General features: G+C 32.9%; 2 protein-coding genes across 2 annotated transcripts; one reads left to right on the top strand and one right to left on the bottom strand.

Annotated features, from left to right (window-relative positions):
* Window positions 1–7,123: 7,123 nt before the first annotated feature.
* On the top strand, window positions 7,124–10,679 carry LOC132618145 (BTB/POZ domain-containing protein At1g55760). The gene is made up of 4 exons (XM_060333208.1): window positions 7,124–7,860; window positions 8,750–8,895; window positions 9,015–9,133; window positions 9,815–10,679. The coding sequence occupies exons 1-4, from the start codon at window positions 7,742–7,744 to the stop codon at window positions 10,415–10,417; spliced, it is 987 nt and encodes a 328-aa protein (XP_060189191.1). The 5' UTR covers window positions 7,124–7,741; the 3' UTR covers window positions 10,418–10,679.
* Window positions 10,680–20,656: 9,977 nt separating this feature from the next.
* On the bottom strand, window positions 20,657–21,290 carry LOC132618949 (uncharacterized). The gene has a single exon (XM_060333931.1). It carries the CDS (start codon window positions 21,063–21,065, stop codon window positions 20,856–20,858), a length of 210 nt encoding a protein of 69 aa, XP_060189914.1. The 5' UTR covers window positions 21,066–21,290; the 3' UTR covers window positions 20,657–20,855.
* Between the last annotated feature and the right edge of the window lie 286 nt (window positions 21,291–21,576).

The raw sequence follows: 21,576 nt of genomic DNA, 5'->3' as shown, positions 1-21,576 counted from the left end.
TTGGACTGAAGTATCCACTAATTTATTTGTGTTCAGTGTCTGCGCCTTATAAGGCTTCGAGAATGACCAAGATAAAAGTGGCCTAACGCACACATTTAGAATCTGAAATTTATGAGTTTCTATGGAGGTATTAAATTCTAAGCAATGTCATTTTTAGGTTAATATTTAAATTTTATCCCTATTTTTAAAAGTCGTGCAAATGTAGTCCTCAGGAAATTATCCTTCTGGACAATTTTAGGTTTGAGTTTAGTGTTTGCTCATATATTATTCAACCTTACAGGCAAAATATTATATTGTCGTCTGACATTTACATTAACTTACAAAATTTCAGACTGTAGCTAATGTTTTATCATAAGATTTTTAATTTGCTAAAAAAATATCTTTAGATCGTGGTTTGAAAGATTCATAAGTTGTAAAAGAGATAAAAAGATGGTCATTTACTAAATAGTTGTCCCATAAGGGCGATCCAACGGAAATTTCACTCTCAAATTAATATACAATAAAAATAGGATTCATTATCAAATATTTATAGAATTTCTTGTTAAAGTGTGCAAATGCAAAACGAAACCAATTCATTTTTCTCAGACTTCTACACACTCGTAGTGTGAATTTTTCTTTCTACGTAAGTTCATGATTAGTGGAACTAATCAGCTAATTATTAAAATAATAAGATAGATCACTTGTTAGACAATGCTAAAGTACATTGATAATATAAAAATTATTTGCACTGTTAATATATAATACTAGTTAATTCTATTTTTATGCATTCCAAATTAAAGTAGCAACTTGCAATGAGGAAGGCCATTATGGAAGACCTCGTGAAGCACTCATTAAACCTATATCGTAAACATCAACACTGGCTAAAATCCTATAGTCCATGATGTAAATTAATGATGACCAAAAAAATTACTTGTTTGTTCATATTCCACAACAACCAATGAGCAGACATATTGGACTTTTTCATCCTAATACTAATTACAAGTGATGGAAAAATCTTTAGTCATACTATTGTCTGTTTTTTGTTGTTGAGCAACCAATTATCAACTTGATTACCACTTACAATATTTAATTGAGAAGGAAAATAATATTAATGCAGGTCTAGCCCACCACCTCCAAAATTCCTACGCATTTCTGGTTGAATCAAAACAGTGCAAGTCACTAGGACTTCAATCTAATAATTAAACGCATCATCCCATGTTACTGAAAATCTATTCCATAGAACATAAATTCTCTAACATTCCCAACAAATTAAATTGGTAGCTAATTTATTGCTCAATAAATCACAGCTAGCTAACACGATTTTTTAATAATTCATCGCTAGTTCATCATTTAATTTTTTTATTATTATTATTTAGTGATAGAAATTATCCGTCGCTAATTTGTGTTTTTGTTAATTTAGTGGAACAATGTCCTCGACAGGGCATACTCTATTAAATTGGTATTTCTTATGAATATATAGTAGGCACCGGAAGAAAAGGCTATCGATGATAGAAGCGGAGCAGTTTTAATTGAAGAATTCTCGACAGTGAATATTTATGAATGTCAATTTGTCAATATATGACTTATGCACGAACAAGTAGATCCTATAGCCAAAAAAAAAAAAAAAAAACTTATAAATCATTACGTGCATGCTTTCAACTATTAGAGAGATACGAACGAATTCAGAATCTAGAATCATGCGTGATTCAAAATGAATGTGATCTCATTTTTAGCTCTATTACAATTTGAACTAAAATCAATTGAGTATAATACAAATTGTCTTAAACTATAACAAAAGACTTGAACAATGGAAAAGAAGTGGAAGATGATATATATATATATATATATATATATATATATATATAGCTTGCAAGATTCTAATAAAAGGATGCATTGCCCCCACAAAATAGATACCTTTCTTGTCAACTTGCTATTCTCTTCCATTAAAAAGATTGCTTGCAAGATTCTAATTAAAAAAGATCCTTTCATCACTGCCCCACGCTTCATATTTTACTTTTGCATCTCCATCAAGTATGAATCATTCTTATTTTTAACTTTGGAGTTGCATTGGGAAACATCAAGATTTTTTTTTTCTTTTTTTTTGTTGTGTCGAGTATTCACTTTAGCTCTACTCATCCAAATTTACGTCGTCTAAGATGTCTTAAAGGGGAAGTATTCTTTATCAAGAGATTTTTTATTTTCAGAGTTCAAACCCGATATTTCTGATTAAGGATGAAGGTGAGAAAAGTCTTATTAGGTACTTAAACGAACTATAAAAAAACAGATAAAGAAATTGAACTTCAATTTAAAAAAAGTTAGACAGTTTGAGTTATAACTCACTTTTTAGCCTGTTTGACACATAGTAATATTTAAATGAGTTAATAACTCCCCTAGTAATGCAACATTTTTTTATCCGTTTAAATTCAGTTCAATTCGTCTATTTAATACCTTGTACATCTCGAAAATTTCACCTTTACCAACTTGTGGTACGTGGAAAGCAATCCATGAGTAGTTACAATAACTTGATTATCAAACTTTCATATTCACATAAAAAGTAGTATGTGTTCATTAATGAGAGTGCCAAAATTTGGGTTTACGTGTCACTACTTCTCTTCTACGGCAAAATTTTGTTAACGTTGAGGGCCATATGGACGAAGATATTAATGTTAAGAAAAGATATTTGAATTTTACTACAATTGATTGCATGCTTTGGACGTCATTGAGTTCAGTTCTAAAACAAAATATCTGTTTTATTTTATAAGTTACCATTTTCATTAACTAATGTGCAGATTATTCATAGTTATTTTTCGGTTTTCCAACCGTATTCGATACCCGCATTGGGGCCGATTAAATTCTAATTCAAACGAGTCATTTTGAAGAGATGTCATTTTAATGCACAAAATGTCCTCAGTTTTTCAACAACTTCTTCGAGAAAAATTCAACTGGATTGAAAATTAAGGTACGGTAAATTGATTAAGCAGATGACGAATGCTTTGTTTTGACCAAATTTTTTTACTGAGTTAATTGAATTCCCAGACGTTGCTCATTAATCAATCAACTATATTTATACCATTTTCAAGTTGGTTGGTGAAAAAAATAACTTATTTATTTCGAAGGCATGTGCGATGGATTTATTAATTTGATATAATTACTTAATACATAAATTCTCTAAATTCATTTATTTACATTTTTAAGTATTTAGAAGAAATTTATATAGTTAAACTATTAACTGTTCATTAACTTATGGTAACTTCTTCTTTATTTGGGTCGAGAAATGTTTATATTCTGCAAAACTTAAATTTTATTAAATTAATGATAAACAACTATCATACTTCTTTTTTTCTAAAACGTCTTTCATTTTTTGTTTAGTAAATAGTAACAAAGGTTTAATCAAATAGAGGCTGCTCTCTATAAAGACGTCCGCAAATTTTCTTCTATATTAAATGAGAAAGTGATGTTTTGGAAAAAAGTAACCCTCTGCCCAAATATCTGATTAATCATTATAATAAGTTAAGGAAGTGATAATTCAAAAAAATACTAAATACAATACACACCATGTTTAATTGTTTATTCAAATCAACCCCAATATTTGGCATCTGGCATAACTGTTGCATGGGACATGGCTGCATGATCTAACGCCCCACGCAACCGCTCCCCCTTGCCTCGTTTCCTTACGTTTCTTCGGGAAAGAGACAGAAGCCCAAAAGTTAATATAAGGAAAATTTACTTGTCATAACTACTTCTAAGACCTATTTATGGATAATAACTACCTTTGATTTTATTTATTGTTCATAATTAAAATATTTTTTTAAATTACACATCATAACTAGTGTCCTTTATTTCACAAGTTTCTCTTTTAAATTGGTTTTCTCTCACCTCTCAAATTTATTTCTCCCTCACCCTTCTCTTTCTCTCTCTCTCTGTTCCCTCTCCTGCCCCCAGATCTGTCAGATCTATTTCCCTTGCCTGATTCCTTCAAATATGTCAAGTTACTTCATCAGGAAAATTGTTCAAGATTGTGACAGTGGAAGTGTCAGAATGACAAGAACTAGTCACGGAACTCTTCTTGATGGCATAGAGCACATAATCTCTGCAATCCTTGTCGAATTTCTGAAGAATAACACTAGAGAGCTCGTACCCCTTCTCGATTTAGTTATGGAGGCAACTCTTCATTGTTGATGTTGCTATAAATCAGATTCCTTTGAAACTTCTAAGTTTCTCTGATTTACAAATCTCTGAAGAAAAGGAGTGACGTTTTGGTTTGTTCTTTACTTTTTCGACACTGTCACTTCTTCTCCGCGGTGGCAGCGGTGGTTCACCGGTGGTTAAACGCATACTCCATCTCCGATGAGAGTTGTGGAGCTTCATGCTCACCAAGTGTTTGATAAAATGCTTCAGTATATTTCGTTGTATTTCAATGTATTTCTAATTTATGAAACAATTTTCTGATATATTTCATTGTATTCCATTGTATATATGCATACTACAATTTTATATTTCTTAAACAATCAACCATATTTCATTGTATTCCAGTGTATATTTTTTTGTATTTGGAAGTATTTCTAAAAGTTTGGAATGAAGTAATTTGGAGAGAGAAACGTGGGTTATTATGGAACTTCAACAGTTATGCGTGATACATGGTTGATTTAATTTGACTTACCATTTAAAATGAAAGAAGAGAATCTGTTCCATAGATACAACCTATTTTGACTCTGCCAGATTTTGTATTTCAGTGTATTTCAAAAATGCGAACTCAGCCGAACTTTGTATTTCCGTGTATTTCAAAAACGCGAAATACAACAGAAATATAACAAAAGCTAGCTACGATTTGTAAATATAGAAAAAGTAGCTATAAATTGTTAGAAGCTGTTAAAAGGTAGCTGTTTAATTTTTGCCCTTCGCCTAATACCCCGAGGTTCTGGATTCGAGTTCCGGCTCAGTCAATAACCAAAAAAAATCACAAGGCAGAGGTTTGTAGCAAAATTAGGCATATTTGGGCAAAAGTTAGACCTTAAGGCAAACTTTTACCTAAAATTAGGCCTATTCGGGCAGAGGTTTGCCTTAAGACAAACTTTTGCCCAAACTCTGCTTGACAATTTTTTTTAAAACTTTTGACTGAGCGGGGGTTCGAACCCGGAACTCATGAATTTTTAGACGAAGGGCAAAAATTAAAGACCAGTGCCTTTAAAGGGCATTCCGCGCAAAAAAAAAAAAAAAAAAAAACCCTAGGAAAAAAAAAGAATGATTTATTTTTTAAGATTAGTTTATAGTCAAAACCATTCGGTCAATTAATTCAAATTTATATCGTGTAAAGCCTATTGAAGACGGGAAGCGCTCATTAACACGGGGGCTTGGGCTTTTCATTCCCAATACTCATATCTGAAACTTGACTTATACTTACTAAGCATGAGTTACAAAAATTAAAAACCAACCATTTGAAGGGAAAAATTTAAAGACAAATCCATTTGAAGGACAAACCGTGCAATTACTTCTATAGGTGGTACTGTAATCTCACATCCGTGTGGATGGGATGACAATGTATCTCCTTACATTGTCTTGGACAATCTTTAAGGCCTCTTTGGAAAGTCACCTGGTAATTGAAATTGGTGTTATTACTAGGGTAGTAATTACACAGCCTATTAATTATAAAGTAGTGTAATTATAACGACTTGTTTGTTTGTCATAACGTAATTACAGTATAATTACAAGTGTGTTGTTTGGTTGCACAAGTGTAATTATACAGTTAGTTTAATTTAAAAATAAATTTAATTATAAAAAAATTAAAATTAATATTTAAAAAATATTTACCTTCATAAATGATATTAAATTAGTTATTTAATAACACACTGTTGCTTGAAAATATATTAATTAATAATCATATATTTGTAACTAATATCGTAAAAAATAATTGATATATATTTTTTAAATTAATAATATTTAATTTTAATTAATTGTAAAACTTAAAAGAAGACTTTTTTTGTGAGAACGTCATGGATTGGGAAAAATAATATTTATAAATATAATGCCATAACATTATTCAAATGTTTGACACAAAAATTCATCAAATGTAAGTGAAAAATAAACATCATGCAATGTGAATGCAAACAACTTAAAATTGAAAATATAACCTAAATTCAAAATCCAAAAGAAAAAATTTAACATAATACTCTTATGTCAAATTCCAACATTACATAAGTAAGACCCAACGTAACATAAGTAAATAACTCAAAAGAAAGGGAAAATATAAGTCTATAACCTCATTTACAACAAAATTCTACTTTAATAACGTCACTCGTTATATGCCAAGTTTGTTAATGACTCATTCTTTTCATTATTATGAGGTGTAATTTCAAAAATTAGAATAATAATACGGTTATGTTAAATGAATAAAATAAAAAAATAAAAAAAATAAGAGCAACTATATGAAACCACAAGAAGTAAAGGTTGAGAATGAGAAGAAAGGAAATGAAAAATAAATAATATAAAAAATAAAAATACACTTTAAAAAATAAAAATAATTAAAAAATAAAAATAAATAAAAATAAAAAATACAAAATCAAAAGAAATTAAAAAATAGAAATAAAAAATTAAAAGAAATTAAAAGAAACAAACTAAAAAGTAACCCTGTAATTACACCCAACTCTCAACCTTCTCCCCACCCCCGAGAATTGGAGAGTGTAATTACACCCTCTCAATTACACTCAATTCCCACTTAACTGTGTAATTACTTGGTCAAACTGTGTAATTACACACAATTCCAATTACCTGGGTGGCTTTCCAAACAAACCCTAAATCTTAATCTAACTTTTGAAATTAAATTAGACTTGATATCCATTTTCTCAAGCAAAACCTCTAATTCCAACCTTTCTATGTTAAAAAAGGGATAATTAAGAGAGAGAATTCAGCAATTAAAATTGAAGCATTTCCGCAAAAGAAAGGAATAAAAGATTAAAAACCAAAGCAAAGATAGATACTTTGCTTGAAAGAAGCAAAACACTAAACATTCTGTTACTTTCATTAGGACCACACATGCCTACATGTGTAGCTCCACCAACACTCATCAATTTTACCCAAAATACTTAACCGTTCCAATGCAATATGAATTATTGGTCAAAAGCATATTTGAACTATCTCTTCTTTGCTAGTTTTATCAGATTATTCAAGTAGTAAAAATTGATAGTAAATGTGTGAAACACGAGAAAAAGAGTATTTTTTGACCATTAACTCGTGCAATATTATTAATTGCATATACAAAATCCTAAATTTTCGAACCAGTACTAGTATATAAACAGAGTAACCATCATCCCTGAAGTGTAGACGTAGTGTAAGCTGCTAAACAAATTTTAGCGTATAACACTCAGTCCCCACAAAAAATCTCTCCCCAAAAATCCTTTCATTTTTTCTCATACTAAAACAAAAACCTCACTGCAAAACTTCACTATCTATGGCGTAAAGCATTATCAAGTAACCCCCTTGCGTGTCCGAAACCTTTACAAAACAAAAAAACCAACAATTGGGCCATACCCACAAAAAAAAAAAAAAAAAAAAAAAAACAAACCCATAGTACTAATAAACTTGTTGAATATTCAAATTGATCAATTGAAGAAAGTGTTTGTGTTTTTTCTTTTTCTTTTTTTTTGGTTTTTGTGGGTGTGTATGAGGAATACAGAGAAAAGCAAAGCTGGGAAAGCACGGAGAAATATTGTTGGAAGGTTTATTGGATTGTATCCATGAAATCACGACAGCGTTTGTATTTACTAGGATGAGTGATTCTGCTTATCGTGTTGATACTACTTCTCGCCTTGCTCAATGGCGTATTGACAATTTGGCTTCTTGTACTTATCGCAAATCCGATCCTTTCAAGATCGGCAAATGGAATTGGTATGTCAGTCTTTAATGCTATAATCTTGATTTTTTTGTATGAAATTTGCTGTGGATTTTAGCTGTAATAATGTTGAAAATTGAGCCAGTTTGTTTCTTGTCTGATCAGCTTATTGAATCACCTTTGGTCTCTGTTTCATAAACCATATTTCTGAAGTCCAACAAAAAATTACTGAATTTTAGCCAATTCAGGCAAACATGACTGAACTTTGGCCAATTCAGTCATTTTTGCCGAACTCCGGTCAATTCAGGCAAAAATCACTGAACTTTTGTCAATTCAGGCAAAAAATGACCGAACTTTAATTTAGGCAGAAATCACTGATTTTAGCCAATTCAGGCAAAATGACTGAACTTTAGCTAATTAGGTAAAAATGACCGAACTTTAGCCATATGAATTTCAGATATTTTCTTAAGCCTAACTTCAGACTCCACACGTCTGGTGTTGTTTCGAGTGGGTAGATTTGTAAAATTTTACGTACCGAGGGAATGACTTAAATGGTAGTCTCAAAATACCGGTGTACTCAAATGCAGGGCCTGAGCCAAAATTACTGGGTTCTGCCGACCTTGTAAGTGGAATCAGAATTGTAGCTCCGCCTCTGGTCTCTGTTTTATAGCCTAAAATAACATAGGACTATGTGGGGTGAAGGCTTATATTAATTTATTTTATAGGTTTTTTTACTGCTTCCTGGGCTAAGATTGTGGCAACTGTTAAAATTGCCAGTATAGTTTTTTTGTTTATGGGTATTTCAATTTTGGGCAAATTTCTTGAAAAAGTGAGACAGTTAGGTGAATGTTCACTATGATAGTGTAATGTGGTAGTGACAATTTTTGAGTAGTCAAGGAGTGTACGTAATGTTTAATTAAAAGCCTTTTTTATTTGATTGTGAAGGCACTTAGCTGTGGAGAAGAACAGGACATTGTCCATTAAATTATACCCAGAGATATCAAATTTCACAAGAGAGAATCCTCCAATTGCATCTTTTATAATTAGATTAATCTCGTCGTTGGGAGATCGCAAGACTCTGATTCACCCTGGTAAAATTGTCTTAAACTCATCAATCCCTTACATATTTTTGTTGATATCCTGACCTAAACTGTGTTGCTGATTAAAAATATCTTCTTTTTTGCCTTTTGGATTGTTTGGCATTCTGCAGAAGTTGTAGACAAGCAACTCAAGACTAACGACGATTTTGTTTGGCCAATTGAAGTCCCCTTAACTGGGAAGTTCATCATCGATGTTGAGTTTCTTGATCTGAAGACTGCAGCGCCTCATGTACAGTTTCCTCATTTCCTCATCTTTTCTGGTATTACTATGTTAAATTTATGTGCATATATTCATATGGAGCATGTTTTCCTTAATATAGTAGCGTAAACAATTCATTTGCTGCCAAAACACTTAAATTTGGATGCATCAGAATTCTTCATTTGCGAACAGAACTCTAAAATTTGGATGCATTAGATTTCTTCCCAATCAAATCTAATGTCAGTGGCGGTTCCAACCACGAGTTTGTGGGTCCCACAGAACCTAGTATAGATAGAGTTATACTTTTCAGAACTCACAATGTCTTTATTCTGGATTAGCCACTGTATAACGTGATGTTCCGGTCCATGAATAAGGATAAAGCTTGTTCACGAGATGAGATCTTTCTAGTGTTGTGTTTCAAAAACCCTCTAACCAGAGGCGGAGCTAGAATTTGAAATTTACGAGTTCTGAATTTGTCATCGAACTCTTAGTCATCACAGTTACTGGGTTCACAATTAAATATTTATACATATCTAATAGTTTTCCTTATATATTTATAAGATCTAAACAGAAGTTATGGAATTCGTCCGAACCCGTAACTTATACTCTCCTTCCGCCCCTGTCTCTAACCATGTGGAAACTTCAACTTATATGTGGACGATTAACATAGTTTCCTCGTTCGTGTTCATTTTCTGTTTTGTGAACTGGCAGAGTGGGGAGCTGTGCTCAATCTGGGCTGAAGGATTAACCGAGAAACAATCGAATGCAACTGCTCTGTCATCACTTGGCCGAATGTTGTCTGAGAGCATTCACACGGACATCATAATAAATGCTTCTGATGGAAGTATCGGGGCACATCGTGCAGTTCTTGCTGCAAGATCACCTGTCTTTCGAAGCATGTTCTCCCACGACCTCAAAGAGAAAGAATTATCTGCCATAAACATCTCCGACATGTCAATAGAAGCTTGCCAATGTTTTCTGAACTACATTTACGGGAACATACAAAACGAAGAATTTTTAACCCATCGACTGGCTTTGCTTCGAGCAGCTGATAAGTACGACCTCTCGGATTTGAAGGAGGCGTGTCATGAAAGTCTAATGGAAGATATTGATGCGAAGAATGTTCTAGAGAGGCTCCAAACTGCTTCCCTTTATCAATTGCCGAAGCTGAAGGCATCTTGTATGAGGTATCTTGTGAGGTTTGGTAAAATATTCGATATAAGAGACGATTTTAATGTGTTTCTGCAATATGCAGACAGAGAAATCATTAGTGAAATCTTCCATGAAGTTCTTGCTGCTTGGAAAGGATTCTGATATATCTATTGTTCATGCTGGTTGATTCAGTATTGCACATATCAGTGTGTTCATTGGGCAATATTCTTTGGTTTAAATGAATTTGGCTTTGTACATAAATTTGATTTTACTGAAACATATGTTACCATTGGGCCCAGACTCCACGTTGTGGGATTTGATAGGGTTGTTGTTGTTGTATATGTTACCATTGGGCTTATGGACCTTTATATCGTCTTGATTTTTGGTGATTATTAATAGCAGATCAAAAGGATCTGCATGGATGTGTTGTACACCTTAGGTGTATATGCAATTCATTTTACCTTGCTATTTGCTGGTAATCATAAAATAAAACCTCATCAACACTAGACAAAAAAAAAATTGCAATTTCCAGCATTTGTTCTTCGTTAAGAACAGAGAGTTTAAATTTACCATTCTTGGTTGTGCAATCCAAATTCTCAAAACTGCTGGCATTTATCGGCATTCATTTTGCAATAAAAACAGTGCGGGAGACCTTCTAACAAAAATATTTTTATGTCTCCCTCTGGCCCATTAGATTCATTCGTACCAATTTGAGGGGACTGTTAAAAGGGACATCAACCCGTTGGATGAGTAGGTCTTCCATTCCAATCAAATTGTCGCTTTCCCCTATTCTAGCTAACATCCTATTAAACATGATTGTGGCTGGACATATCAGACGTCACGTATGTCATCCCTCAATCCTTAACCTATGCTTTTGGGTTGAGTCCCCTATTCTAGTTAATATAAGTACGGCATTCCTCCCCCCTTAATCAAAGGCTTCGGATTCGAGCTGTAAAAATGGAGAAACTTCTGGTAAGAAGCTTCTCCATTTAATAAGTTGTACGCTGCAAAATCTGAATTAGTCGGATCAGTAGATTTCTAATACCGGATGAAGAAAACTTTCACTAGTGTCCATGCCTTTGTCTTGTCTTATGGTGATTCATTACTTAAGAAAGGCTTGTTGAAGATGATGTAACAAACTAGCAATGTAACTTTGCCTAGCTGGAAGGTAAACAGTCAATGTCAAAGCAGAGACCTCTCAGTGAAGCAACCTCTTAACAAGCTATACATAGACATGTCTCCATGGCATGGAACCTTAACATTTGTCACTTTTTTCTATCTCTTTGGGTTGCATTCATCATTAAAGCGAGTTTTCTTTGTGTTTTTCTTTTTAATATGCATATACCTTTCATGAAACCGAAGTCACCAGCTTTATGAATTTACATCAATAAAAGATGTATTCTTGAACAAAAGAAAGAGTAGCTCCCTCCATTGAATGACATTGCACACCTATTTGGTAAGGAGGAAAATCAATTTTTGTTGAATATTTTCTGTAGGAAATGCTAATCATTACTTTTGGATCGTTTACTAGTGTTTGGTTGGGTATAAAAGTAGATGCATATGAAAATCATACAAGGTAAAGGATATGATATGATAATAACGTTCTAATGTATTTGGATTTCAAAAGCTAATAAATTACGTAAAAGTGTTAGTTGAATCAAGTGATACTCACGTCTTTTTCAATGACTTAGGTTCACTAATTTTGGAACTGCAAAATAAAGTAATGAACCGACGACATGAGTTTTTTTTGGGGTTACAGATCCGACAGAGCCAATTTATATTTAATTGTTTCATATTATATCATATAGTATTTATTTAGTCCAAATTATAAGACTTGGAGCCCAGAAAAAACTAAAAAGAAAAGGCCAACCATTTCAGACAATTTTATCTAGCAACAAACATTCATTTTTTTGCACGGATTGTCCTTCAAAGCCACTGGTCTTTAATTTTGGTCCCTCAAATTGATGGTCTTTAATTTTGCCATTCGCTTAAAAAAAGTGGCCTAAAATATCTCGAGATTCTGGGATTAAATCCCGTTCAGTCAAAAAAAAATCGCAAGGCAAGGCTTGGCGAAAATTTAGCCTTATAAGGCAAAATTTGCCTTAAGGCAATGCAGAATTTATGCGAAATTTTGCAAGGCACGTTTTTTTTTTTACTCTGCTCGAATTCTACAAAAGCTAGGCATGCCCGAATAGGTCTAATGTTGCTACGAAACTCTGTCTTGCAAATTTTTTTTAATTACGGATTCAAACCTAAAATCTTGGGGTATTTAAGTGAACGGCAAAAATTAAATACAAGAAATTGGAGGAGCGAAAAATTAAAAACCATCCCTGAAAAAGAACAATCGTGCAAATTACCCCCAAACAGCAGAGTTGGGCAATATTAGTCCAATACAGCAACCCAAAGCCCATTGGCATTTCAATAGCCCATCCTCTTACTCCAAAACCCTAAAGACAAAACAAATTTAGGTTTTCATATTTTTCTCCACTCTCAATGTTCCTCTTTCCTCTTCAGGCTAAATTTTCAAAATTTCTCTACATTGACAGATGCTTGTCTCTCCATTTTCATGCAAATATATTGCGCTTGCCAGAGAATTTATGCAAATACAGTTCAATAATGATTCGAATGGGGTGTCTCATATGAAGATTTGTTAATATAATAAAAACACAACATCAAACAGTCCTAAGACGTGGCCACTTGGGCAACAGTTTGTTGTTGGTGTTTTTTTTTTTTTTTTAACTTAAGTATGCCGTTAAGTCAGTAATGCTTATAAAGAATTATTAGCCAGAGAAGTTATGCAAATATAGTTAAATAATCATACGTTCACTCAACATAAACAAAACAGAATGCATTTTTCTATTATATAGAAACATTCTATAGATTAGGATCGTCGTCAATCACTATTAAAAAAAAAAAAAGGTGGACCCCACTCTTTTTTAATAGTAGAAAAATTATTTTTAAAAAAAAAATATTAAGGTGGGGTCATACGTCTCACACAAATAATGAGGAATAACATCAAGAAGACGAAATATAAACTGTCAAGAAACGTATATACATATTTTCTTAAAATGATGAAGTTGGTCTATACTTAAAATTTAAGACTACAGCAGATGCTGATACATGAAAGCGCTTTTCAGTGTTGTTGAGTAGAAAGAGATGATGGCATGAAACTCGGTAGGAGAAGGTGTATTTCAAATCTTTCAATTGGAGAACCAAATCAGGAAAGTCATATATGGGAGAAGCGGATTAAGTAAAATAATTTATTGATATTTTCAATTAATTGAATTATAATACTTTCTGTAATAAAAATTTCATAATTATATTACTAAAAGGTATTCTCTCTGTCCTAATTTATGTGACATAATTTGACTAGGCATAAAGTTTAAAAAAGAAAGAAAAGATCTTGGAAACTTGTGATCTAAAATAAATCATAAAAAGATCTTTGAAACTTGTGATCTAAAATAAATCATAGAAAAGATCTTTGAAACTTGTGATCTAAAATAAATCATAGATATTTGTGTGAATTTAAATCATTTCATTAAAGGTAAAAGTTCATTAAAGGTAAAAGGGAAAATTTCAAGTTAAATGATTTCTAAACATAAAAATATATCATTCTTTTTTAGACAGTCTAAAAAAATGTGGTACTATTTTTTGTGTTACACGGACTTCCATCATCTAGTATTTTTAAGAATGAGTTGCTACTTGTGAGTAAACCTGTTAACCGATTCGAACCGGACCGGTAACCGGTTAACAAACTGGCCGGTTTCCGGTTTAAAAATCGGAACCGGCCACCGGTTCCTATTTAACCGGTTTGGGTTTACCGGTTAAATAATCGAAACCGGACCGGTCCGGTTCAAAAGTGTCCAAAACCTCTTTTTTTATTATTTTTTGTATAGTATATATATATTATAGTATTTATTAGTATATTGTAGGTATATTTACATATGTTATATAAGTTCATAAGTAAAGTTTATATATTTACTGACTAACAGCAATACAACATATACGTATATATATATATATATTAAGTTATATGCTTAAGTTATACTCCATATACCTAAAATATACTAAGAATATACTTATATATATCAATATAATTAGGATATATATATATATGTTTAAGTTATATGTATACTATATATACTTATATATTATAACTTAAGTTATTTATAGCTTAATTTTTTTCTAAGTTTATAAATTCGTATTTTATAAATTAAGTATATTTATATTATAAGTATATTCTTAGTATATTTTAGTTATTTTTCAAGTATATAACTTTCTAGTTTTTAATTTAAGTAGATGTATATTATAAGTTTATTCTTAGTATATTTTAGGTATATTCCTAACTTAATAGAAGAAAGCTCAATGAGTCATATATTTTATTCATTTTTCGATAACATTTATTTGCAAGTTGTAGTTTTTTTTAACTTGCAAATATTACATGGGTTGCAAAGAAATAGTAGAATAATAAAATCACCAATTATCAATCATTTGGTTAATTTCCCCCATATCATATTCGGTCATGGAGATATCTTCAAAGTCTTCCATTTGGTCCGCTCCACTTGCTATCAAATCTTCAATCTCTTTCTGTTCGCCTTCCACCGCTTCTAAGTTTTGGTTGTGTCGTCCAATCGCGAATGCACACTAGCACTTGCAAGCTAAATCCAGATAATGAGTGTCTATGGTCTCCAATTTGTTGTCTTCCTTGGCTAAATGCACTCTCCGAAGCCACGGTTGATACTTGAACCGTAAGGATATCTCGAGCCATTTTTTAGAGTATCGGATGACTTGCCTTGTATTTCTTCCACCATGCTAAGACGTCCAAATCATCTAGTTCCTTGATATCCACATTTGGCTGTATCAAATAAAAGTATATTCATCAAAGTTTGCATTACAAGAAGGAGTTGGGTGTGAATGTAAAACTTTTAAATGCGACAAGCCCTTTTTGCTTCTTTGAAAAGTAGCAGGGCGTTGAGCAACGGGTGTAGCATGTTCTTCCAAATTAGAATAATAACTAAAAAAAAATTTTAAACTCGACATCAATAGCGAGGTCGGCTTCAGCTAAAGATAGTTCAACTCCCTCTTCAATTTCTAAAAATGTATAAATTTGATTAACCAATGCTTTAGTATAAGACATTTTTAAACAAGGATTTAAAAGAGAACCCAATATAAATAAAGTTGGGATGGAAAAAAATACTTCGTAGATTTTGTTGTCATATAAAAAATAACCGCTTGATAACCGGGTTTATTTTTATACTCTTGTAAAACTCTAACTATTTTCGCTAAGTAGGCTAAAATTCCGGTTACCGTGGGATAGAATTGTTTAGAAAAAGCAAGAGTTGCATTATAAAAAAATTCTAAGAGTTCAACACATTCCTTAACATCTTCCCAATCCGTAAAATTTAACCAATCATCATTATTAATATTATATTTGTTGTGAACTTGTTGTATGAGAATCCTATACTCATATGCTTATTGTAGCATAATGTAAGTGTAGTTCCACCTAGTCTCAATTTCTACTTGAATTTTCCCAGGTCTAAGATTATTTTCCACACAACAATTCTTAAAATCTCTTAATCTTCCCCTATTAGCATTATAAAAAAAAAATGCAACCGCCTCTCTAACTTTTTGAATAGAATCTTCAAAACACACAAGATCATCTTTAACAATTAAGTTTAAAATGTGACAACTACATTTCACATGAAAATATTTTTTAGCGGAGGGTTTAATTCTCTTTTTAAAAGACTAATCGCCTTTGTATTAGTAGAAGCATTATCTAAAGCAATACAAAGTGTTTTTCCATAAATGTTAAAAAAATCTCATAATAGTAGACATTGAATCCGCTAAAAAATTTTCATCGTGACGACCTTTACCTTCACCGTATAAAAAAGCTATAATTCTTTTTTGCATAACCCAATTATCATCAACCCAATGACATGTAATAGGAAAAAAATCTAACTTGTTAAGGCTAAAACCCAAATGAGCAGTAAGAGAAACATTACAATTTAACGAATTAAATACATGGCGCAAATAAAATCTATATTTTTTATACAAATCTATAACATCCGCTCTACAAGTACTTCTAGGAATACCCTCAAATAACGGATTATAACAACGTTGAATGTAAGTAACAAACCCCAAACCCGAAGGAAAGAAAAATGGTAAACAATTATAAGCTACCATTTTAGCTATTTCTACATGCTCTTTTTTCTTGTCATACTTAAAATTTTTATCGGTTCGTGGGTCTATCGTCATTTGAATACCCCCCACATTTGAACCCGTTTTCTCTCCCCAAACATCCATATGTTTCTTTTTCATATGACCAATTAGTGTACGCGTTCCACCATCCTTACTAGTTCCTTGCCTAAAAGCAAATACTTGTTTACATATGTTACATTTAGCTGTTTGGCTTTCCTTATCCTTAGTCGTAAAATTTCAAATTTTAGCAGTTGGCTTACGAGTTTTAGGCGGTTTATCTTGTGTATGTGATTGTGCAGGACTTGTATCTCCTATGGGATTTTTGGGGGCTTGTGTTTTATCATCATCAATTTCATTAAAAATATCGGTATAATGTTGTTGCATTGCCTCATGATCTAAAAGTGGATTATTTCCACCAACATCAATACCTAAATTAGGTGTTTCTTCCACAAATGTTTCCTCATTAAACCCACCCCTAACAATACCACTACTACCGGCACCACGTCTAAATCTCTTCGCCATTATTAAATAGAATTAATTTAAATCACACTCAAATAAATCACAAGAAAATAAATTGCAACAAATTAAATTGCGAAAAATAAAGATAGAGTTGGAACGAAGGTACCAAATTGCCGGACTAATTTCCAACAAAGTGAAGGCGGCTAGAATTGCAAATCCACCAAAGCTACTGCGGAGTGTTGCAAAATCACCAACAATATTATAATTGCAAAATTAATAATTGAAATTATAATAAGACTTTATAATAGTTAATTGAGAGAAATTTAAAGTGGCTAATTGTTGCAAAGTAACTATAATTGAGAGATTGAGAGAAAGAGAAGAGTGAATTCGTGTGAATTAAAATGGAAATGGAGAGGGGTTTATATATGGGTGGGGGATGGGTTAAAGTGTTAAAAAAAAAAAAAGTTTGGGGGGTTTGATTGGGGGGGGGGGGGGGGGGGGGGGAATGTGGGTTTGGGACCGTTTGGCAACGGCCATTTTAGCAAATGGACTGTTGGCCAACGGTCCAACTAAGCAGCCCAACGGCTACATTTAAAAAATATATATATAATTCGACCGGTTTAACCGGTTCCGATTCCAAAAAAATTAAAACCGGACTGTTATTTATTAAATGGTTAACCGGTGTTACCGGTTAACGGAAACCAGTTGACGGGCTTACTTGTGAGTACTTACGTATGCCAGTGAATTTTAATTTATCTCCAACTGATATTTTTGTCATGTGCTTCGGTTATTAATTTTCATTTTGCATCTAGCATTGGACATTAACAACTAAATACTTCTACACCAAGGTAGCATTGGACCTTGATGCTTCAACCGTCAACATTCTTATAGTTCATGTTACCTCAGAACAGAATAATGTTATGGTCCAAAGAAAGATTTAGTTACAGGATTTTGTTTTACACATAAATTTATACTCCGCATCGAAAATTTGGAGTTCAATTGAACCCCAAGTTATAGCGCTCCATCCGCCTCTGATGATGGCAGTGACTTAGCAGAATTTTTACCAACGGGATTCATAATATATAAAAAAATAAATACACAAAGAAGACAAGGGAATTCAACATATGCAGGTTTTAGATGCTGCCTTTGTTCACTAGGACGCAGATGTACAGAAGGGATCTGCAAGAGATAGGAAGAGACAAAATAGACTTGTTTAGGCAAAGTTTCCCACTTTTCACCTGATTCTGATACCTTATTTTTCAAGAGGTCACACACAACTGTAAAGTAATCAAATTGTGCGGTACATATTCTATATATCAACTGTTTCAATTCATTGTAGTGGTGATTCTTTTCTATCTGCCTAAGCTTCGGCAGGCTCATTGTGGATTAACCAAGAATCTAACAAGGAGATTAAAAAAAACTGCTAAAATGATATACTAATCTACTCGCACAGTGTAATTGCCTATCAAAAAATTGAACCCTGTCCTTACCTTTAGCTCCACCATCAGATGGGTGTACCCAGTAAAATAGTTGAGATATACACAAATTGATCCGGATGTTATTGTTACAAAAGAAAAGAAAAATCACTGCAATGGTAATGAAACGAGTGGACCTCCAAAATTGAGAGATTTAGTTGAGGCAGGTCTATTGGATTTTCTATTTTTTTTTTCCTTTTTAGTTTGTTCTTTACTGGTTAAATTTGATGGTGGTAGAACTGAACCTTCTGTAGGTCCTGTAAAGTACACATTGAATGATTGAAGCTCCCCATGGCATGCCACCTCACCACCCCCAACCCATTTACCCCTCTCTTCACACCACCATCTCCACCTTCAATCATAGTGGAGGGGCACCACTGACGAATGCACTCTCAAAATAAAGAAATGAAGCAATTCAGCTCTCTCTATCACTGATGTAAAGACAAATTCATTTATAAATACTCCATATCTGACTCTCATTGATCAAACAGCTAGCACAAAATTTCTTCTTTCACATTTAAAAGAATGAAAGATTTGAACATGCAAAAAATATTCGAAATCAGTATAAATAAAACATCAAATATGCCAACGTGCTTATTAATTTCAAATTGATAGGAAAATAATATATGGATGCCGAATACTAACTTTTTTTTTCCCTCTCGGATTGTGAACTATGAAGAGTTAACAAGGTATGATTAGTCGTGACTGTTGGCATTACATCCATGCGTAACGTGTTGGGACGGCAGTGATAGAGAGAGAGCTGAATTGTTGTGGAGGGGAGGAGATGATAGTGGTGGAAGAAGAAGTGGAAGAGAGGGGTAAATGGGTTGGGGTGGTGAGGTGGCATGCTATGTGGTGTCCATCTCACCGAATTGTCAGTGTCACGTCATATATCATGTCCACCATAGACAATTTTAACGGAGGAGGGGTATATTTAGACTCAAAATATAACAGAGGGGTATATTTAAACCCAAAGTATAACGAAAAGGGTATATTTAGACCCGAAGTATAACGAGGGGTATATTTAATCCTTTTCTGATAGTACAGGGGTATATTTGACCCTTTTCCGACGTACAAATGTCCATAAAAAAACAACGTACGAAATAGCTGAAATTTCAGTAAAAAGAAAAAAGATTTTGGATAATATCTTCTTATTTGCCTAAGCATTAATGGATAATATCTTCTTCTTATCTGCAATACAAAAGTAAAAAGTAGTTGACAAAACAGTCGAGATAAATTATTGATGGATAGAGTTATGTATACTCGTACTAGTAAAAGGTAATAAATAACCGATAAAACAATCGAGATATGCACTAACGGCTCCTAACACAACAATTGTTGAAAAGAAAAACCATTGTTCTAACAAAAATTCGTTAAGGTTGCTTTGGATGATGCTAGTGCTTTTTGACGGAAAAACAGGTTCTTTTATACTTATATAACAGAAAAGGTACTTAAAAAGCAAACTAAAGCCATTTGAATTTCCACAAAGACCAAAAAAAAGTTCCTCTAATAAATCCTGCCAACAGTAATAATAAAGTGATATACGTGAACCCCTGCTATTAGAGCAGAGCATAGTCAATAATATGAAAATTAAACTACTACTAATATAAATCTAACTTCTTTTTGTTTTTTAACGTGGTGTTTGGATCCGTTTGTCGTGCTAATTCTACAAGTACCTGCTACCTTTAACGAGCACATATGCCATCAATATTCCATCAAATATTGATGGCAATTGGCTTGAGCCTTGGGGTGTTCCCTTTCAAGGTCTCAAGTTCGAAACCCACTGGGTGCAAACAATTTCTGAGGGTCATCGGACTGGGTAAAACCCTGAATTACCCGTGGTGCACTTGCGGGAAACTCCTTGCCGAGGGCCTGTGCACCCCCAGGATTAGTCGGGGCTCAAAGAGTCTCGGACACCCGGTGCTTAATCAAAAAAATTCCATCAAATAAAAAGAAATTATATGAAGTAGTAGGCATTAGCCCATAGGAGCCAAATATTTTTCACTTTATTTTGAATTTATGAAGTTGAAGTTGAAGAAGGAATTGTGCTTGGTTATACGGAGAGAAGAGAGCGTTTTATTTGAAATTATGAACATAGAGTTGGAAACATGTTATAAGTTGTTTACCCAACTTCAAGTTGAATTTCTGATTGTCAAATCAGTACTTTAACATAAAAACAGATTAATGATCATGCTGAATTTAGATCCAAATTGGACAGAATGAATTCACAAGATTCATACAGTTCACCCAACTAATTTGAACATCAAAGTAAAAGCAAATAGCAACATTCCACAAATCGACGATCTTTACACAAATTCAACTACATTAATCAACAAATCAAACAATCCCATCTAAACAAAGAAACACGAATCAACACATCATTGTATTACCAAAACGAAATACTACAATACTACTATAACACTAAATCCATAAGCATAAAAAGAATGAAAATTAAAATCTAAAACTACTTAATAAGATGGTGAAGGAGCGGGAGGAAAACCCAAAAATGGCCTTGATGAGGAACAAAGAGTAGAATTGAGACAATCAACAACATGGAAAGTATCCTTAATTTTGTGAAACCCATTCTTGAAAACTCCAAAACCAAACAAGAAACCAATTGCCACCACAACTGCTATAAGACATACACACAACATGCACATCCTACCACCACAACACATTTTTGTTTTTTCTGGATCTGCAAAAGAAAAAATTTTGGGTTATGTGATTGGATTTGTGGGTTTTAGATTATATATATATTAGAGGAATAAGAGCAGTTTGATTTGTTTGGAAGGGAGAAGTGTAGGATTGGACTTCTTTCTCAATTTGTTGGTTCTGGCTAGCGGTTACTCTACGCATCGTTTCTGCTTTGTAAAGTAAGTCCATCTCAACAAAACCATGTTCTCCTTTGTTTCGGATACTTTTTAGGGATTTTTATAATAACCAGCAATATATATTTGGCTAGTGAATGTAATTATTTTTAGTCGATAGATAGTAACAGGTTATAAATTGAGAATTTATTAAATTTACATTTTTCATTACGAGCGAGACTACAAACAACAATATATCTAGTGTAATACCACAAATTGGGGTCTAGGGAGGGTGCAGACCTTATCCCTACCTTAGGAGATAGCGATGTTGTTTCCGATGAACCCTCGGCTCAGAACATTTCGAGTGATACTAATGAATTTA

Source organism: Lycium barbarum, chromosome 11 (assembly GCF_019175385.1).
Source record: "Lycium barbarum isolate Lr01 chromosome 11, ASM1917538v2, whole genome shotgun sequence".
Lineage (NCBI taxonomy): Eukaryota > Viridiplantae > Streptophyta > Magnoliopsida > Solanales > Solanaceae > Lycium > Lycium barbarum.
The sequence above is the reverse complement of the archived record's forward strand: the minus strand, read 5'-3'. Positions and strand labels throughout refer to the sequence as shown.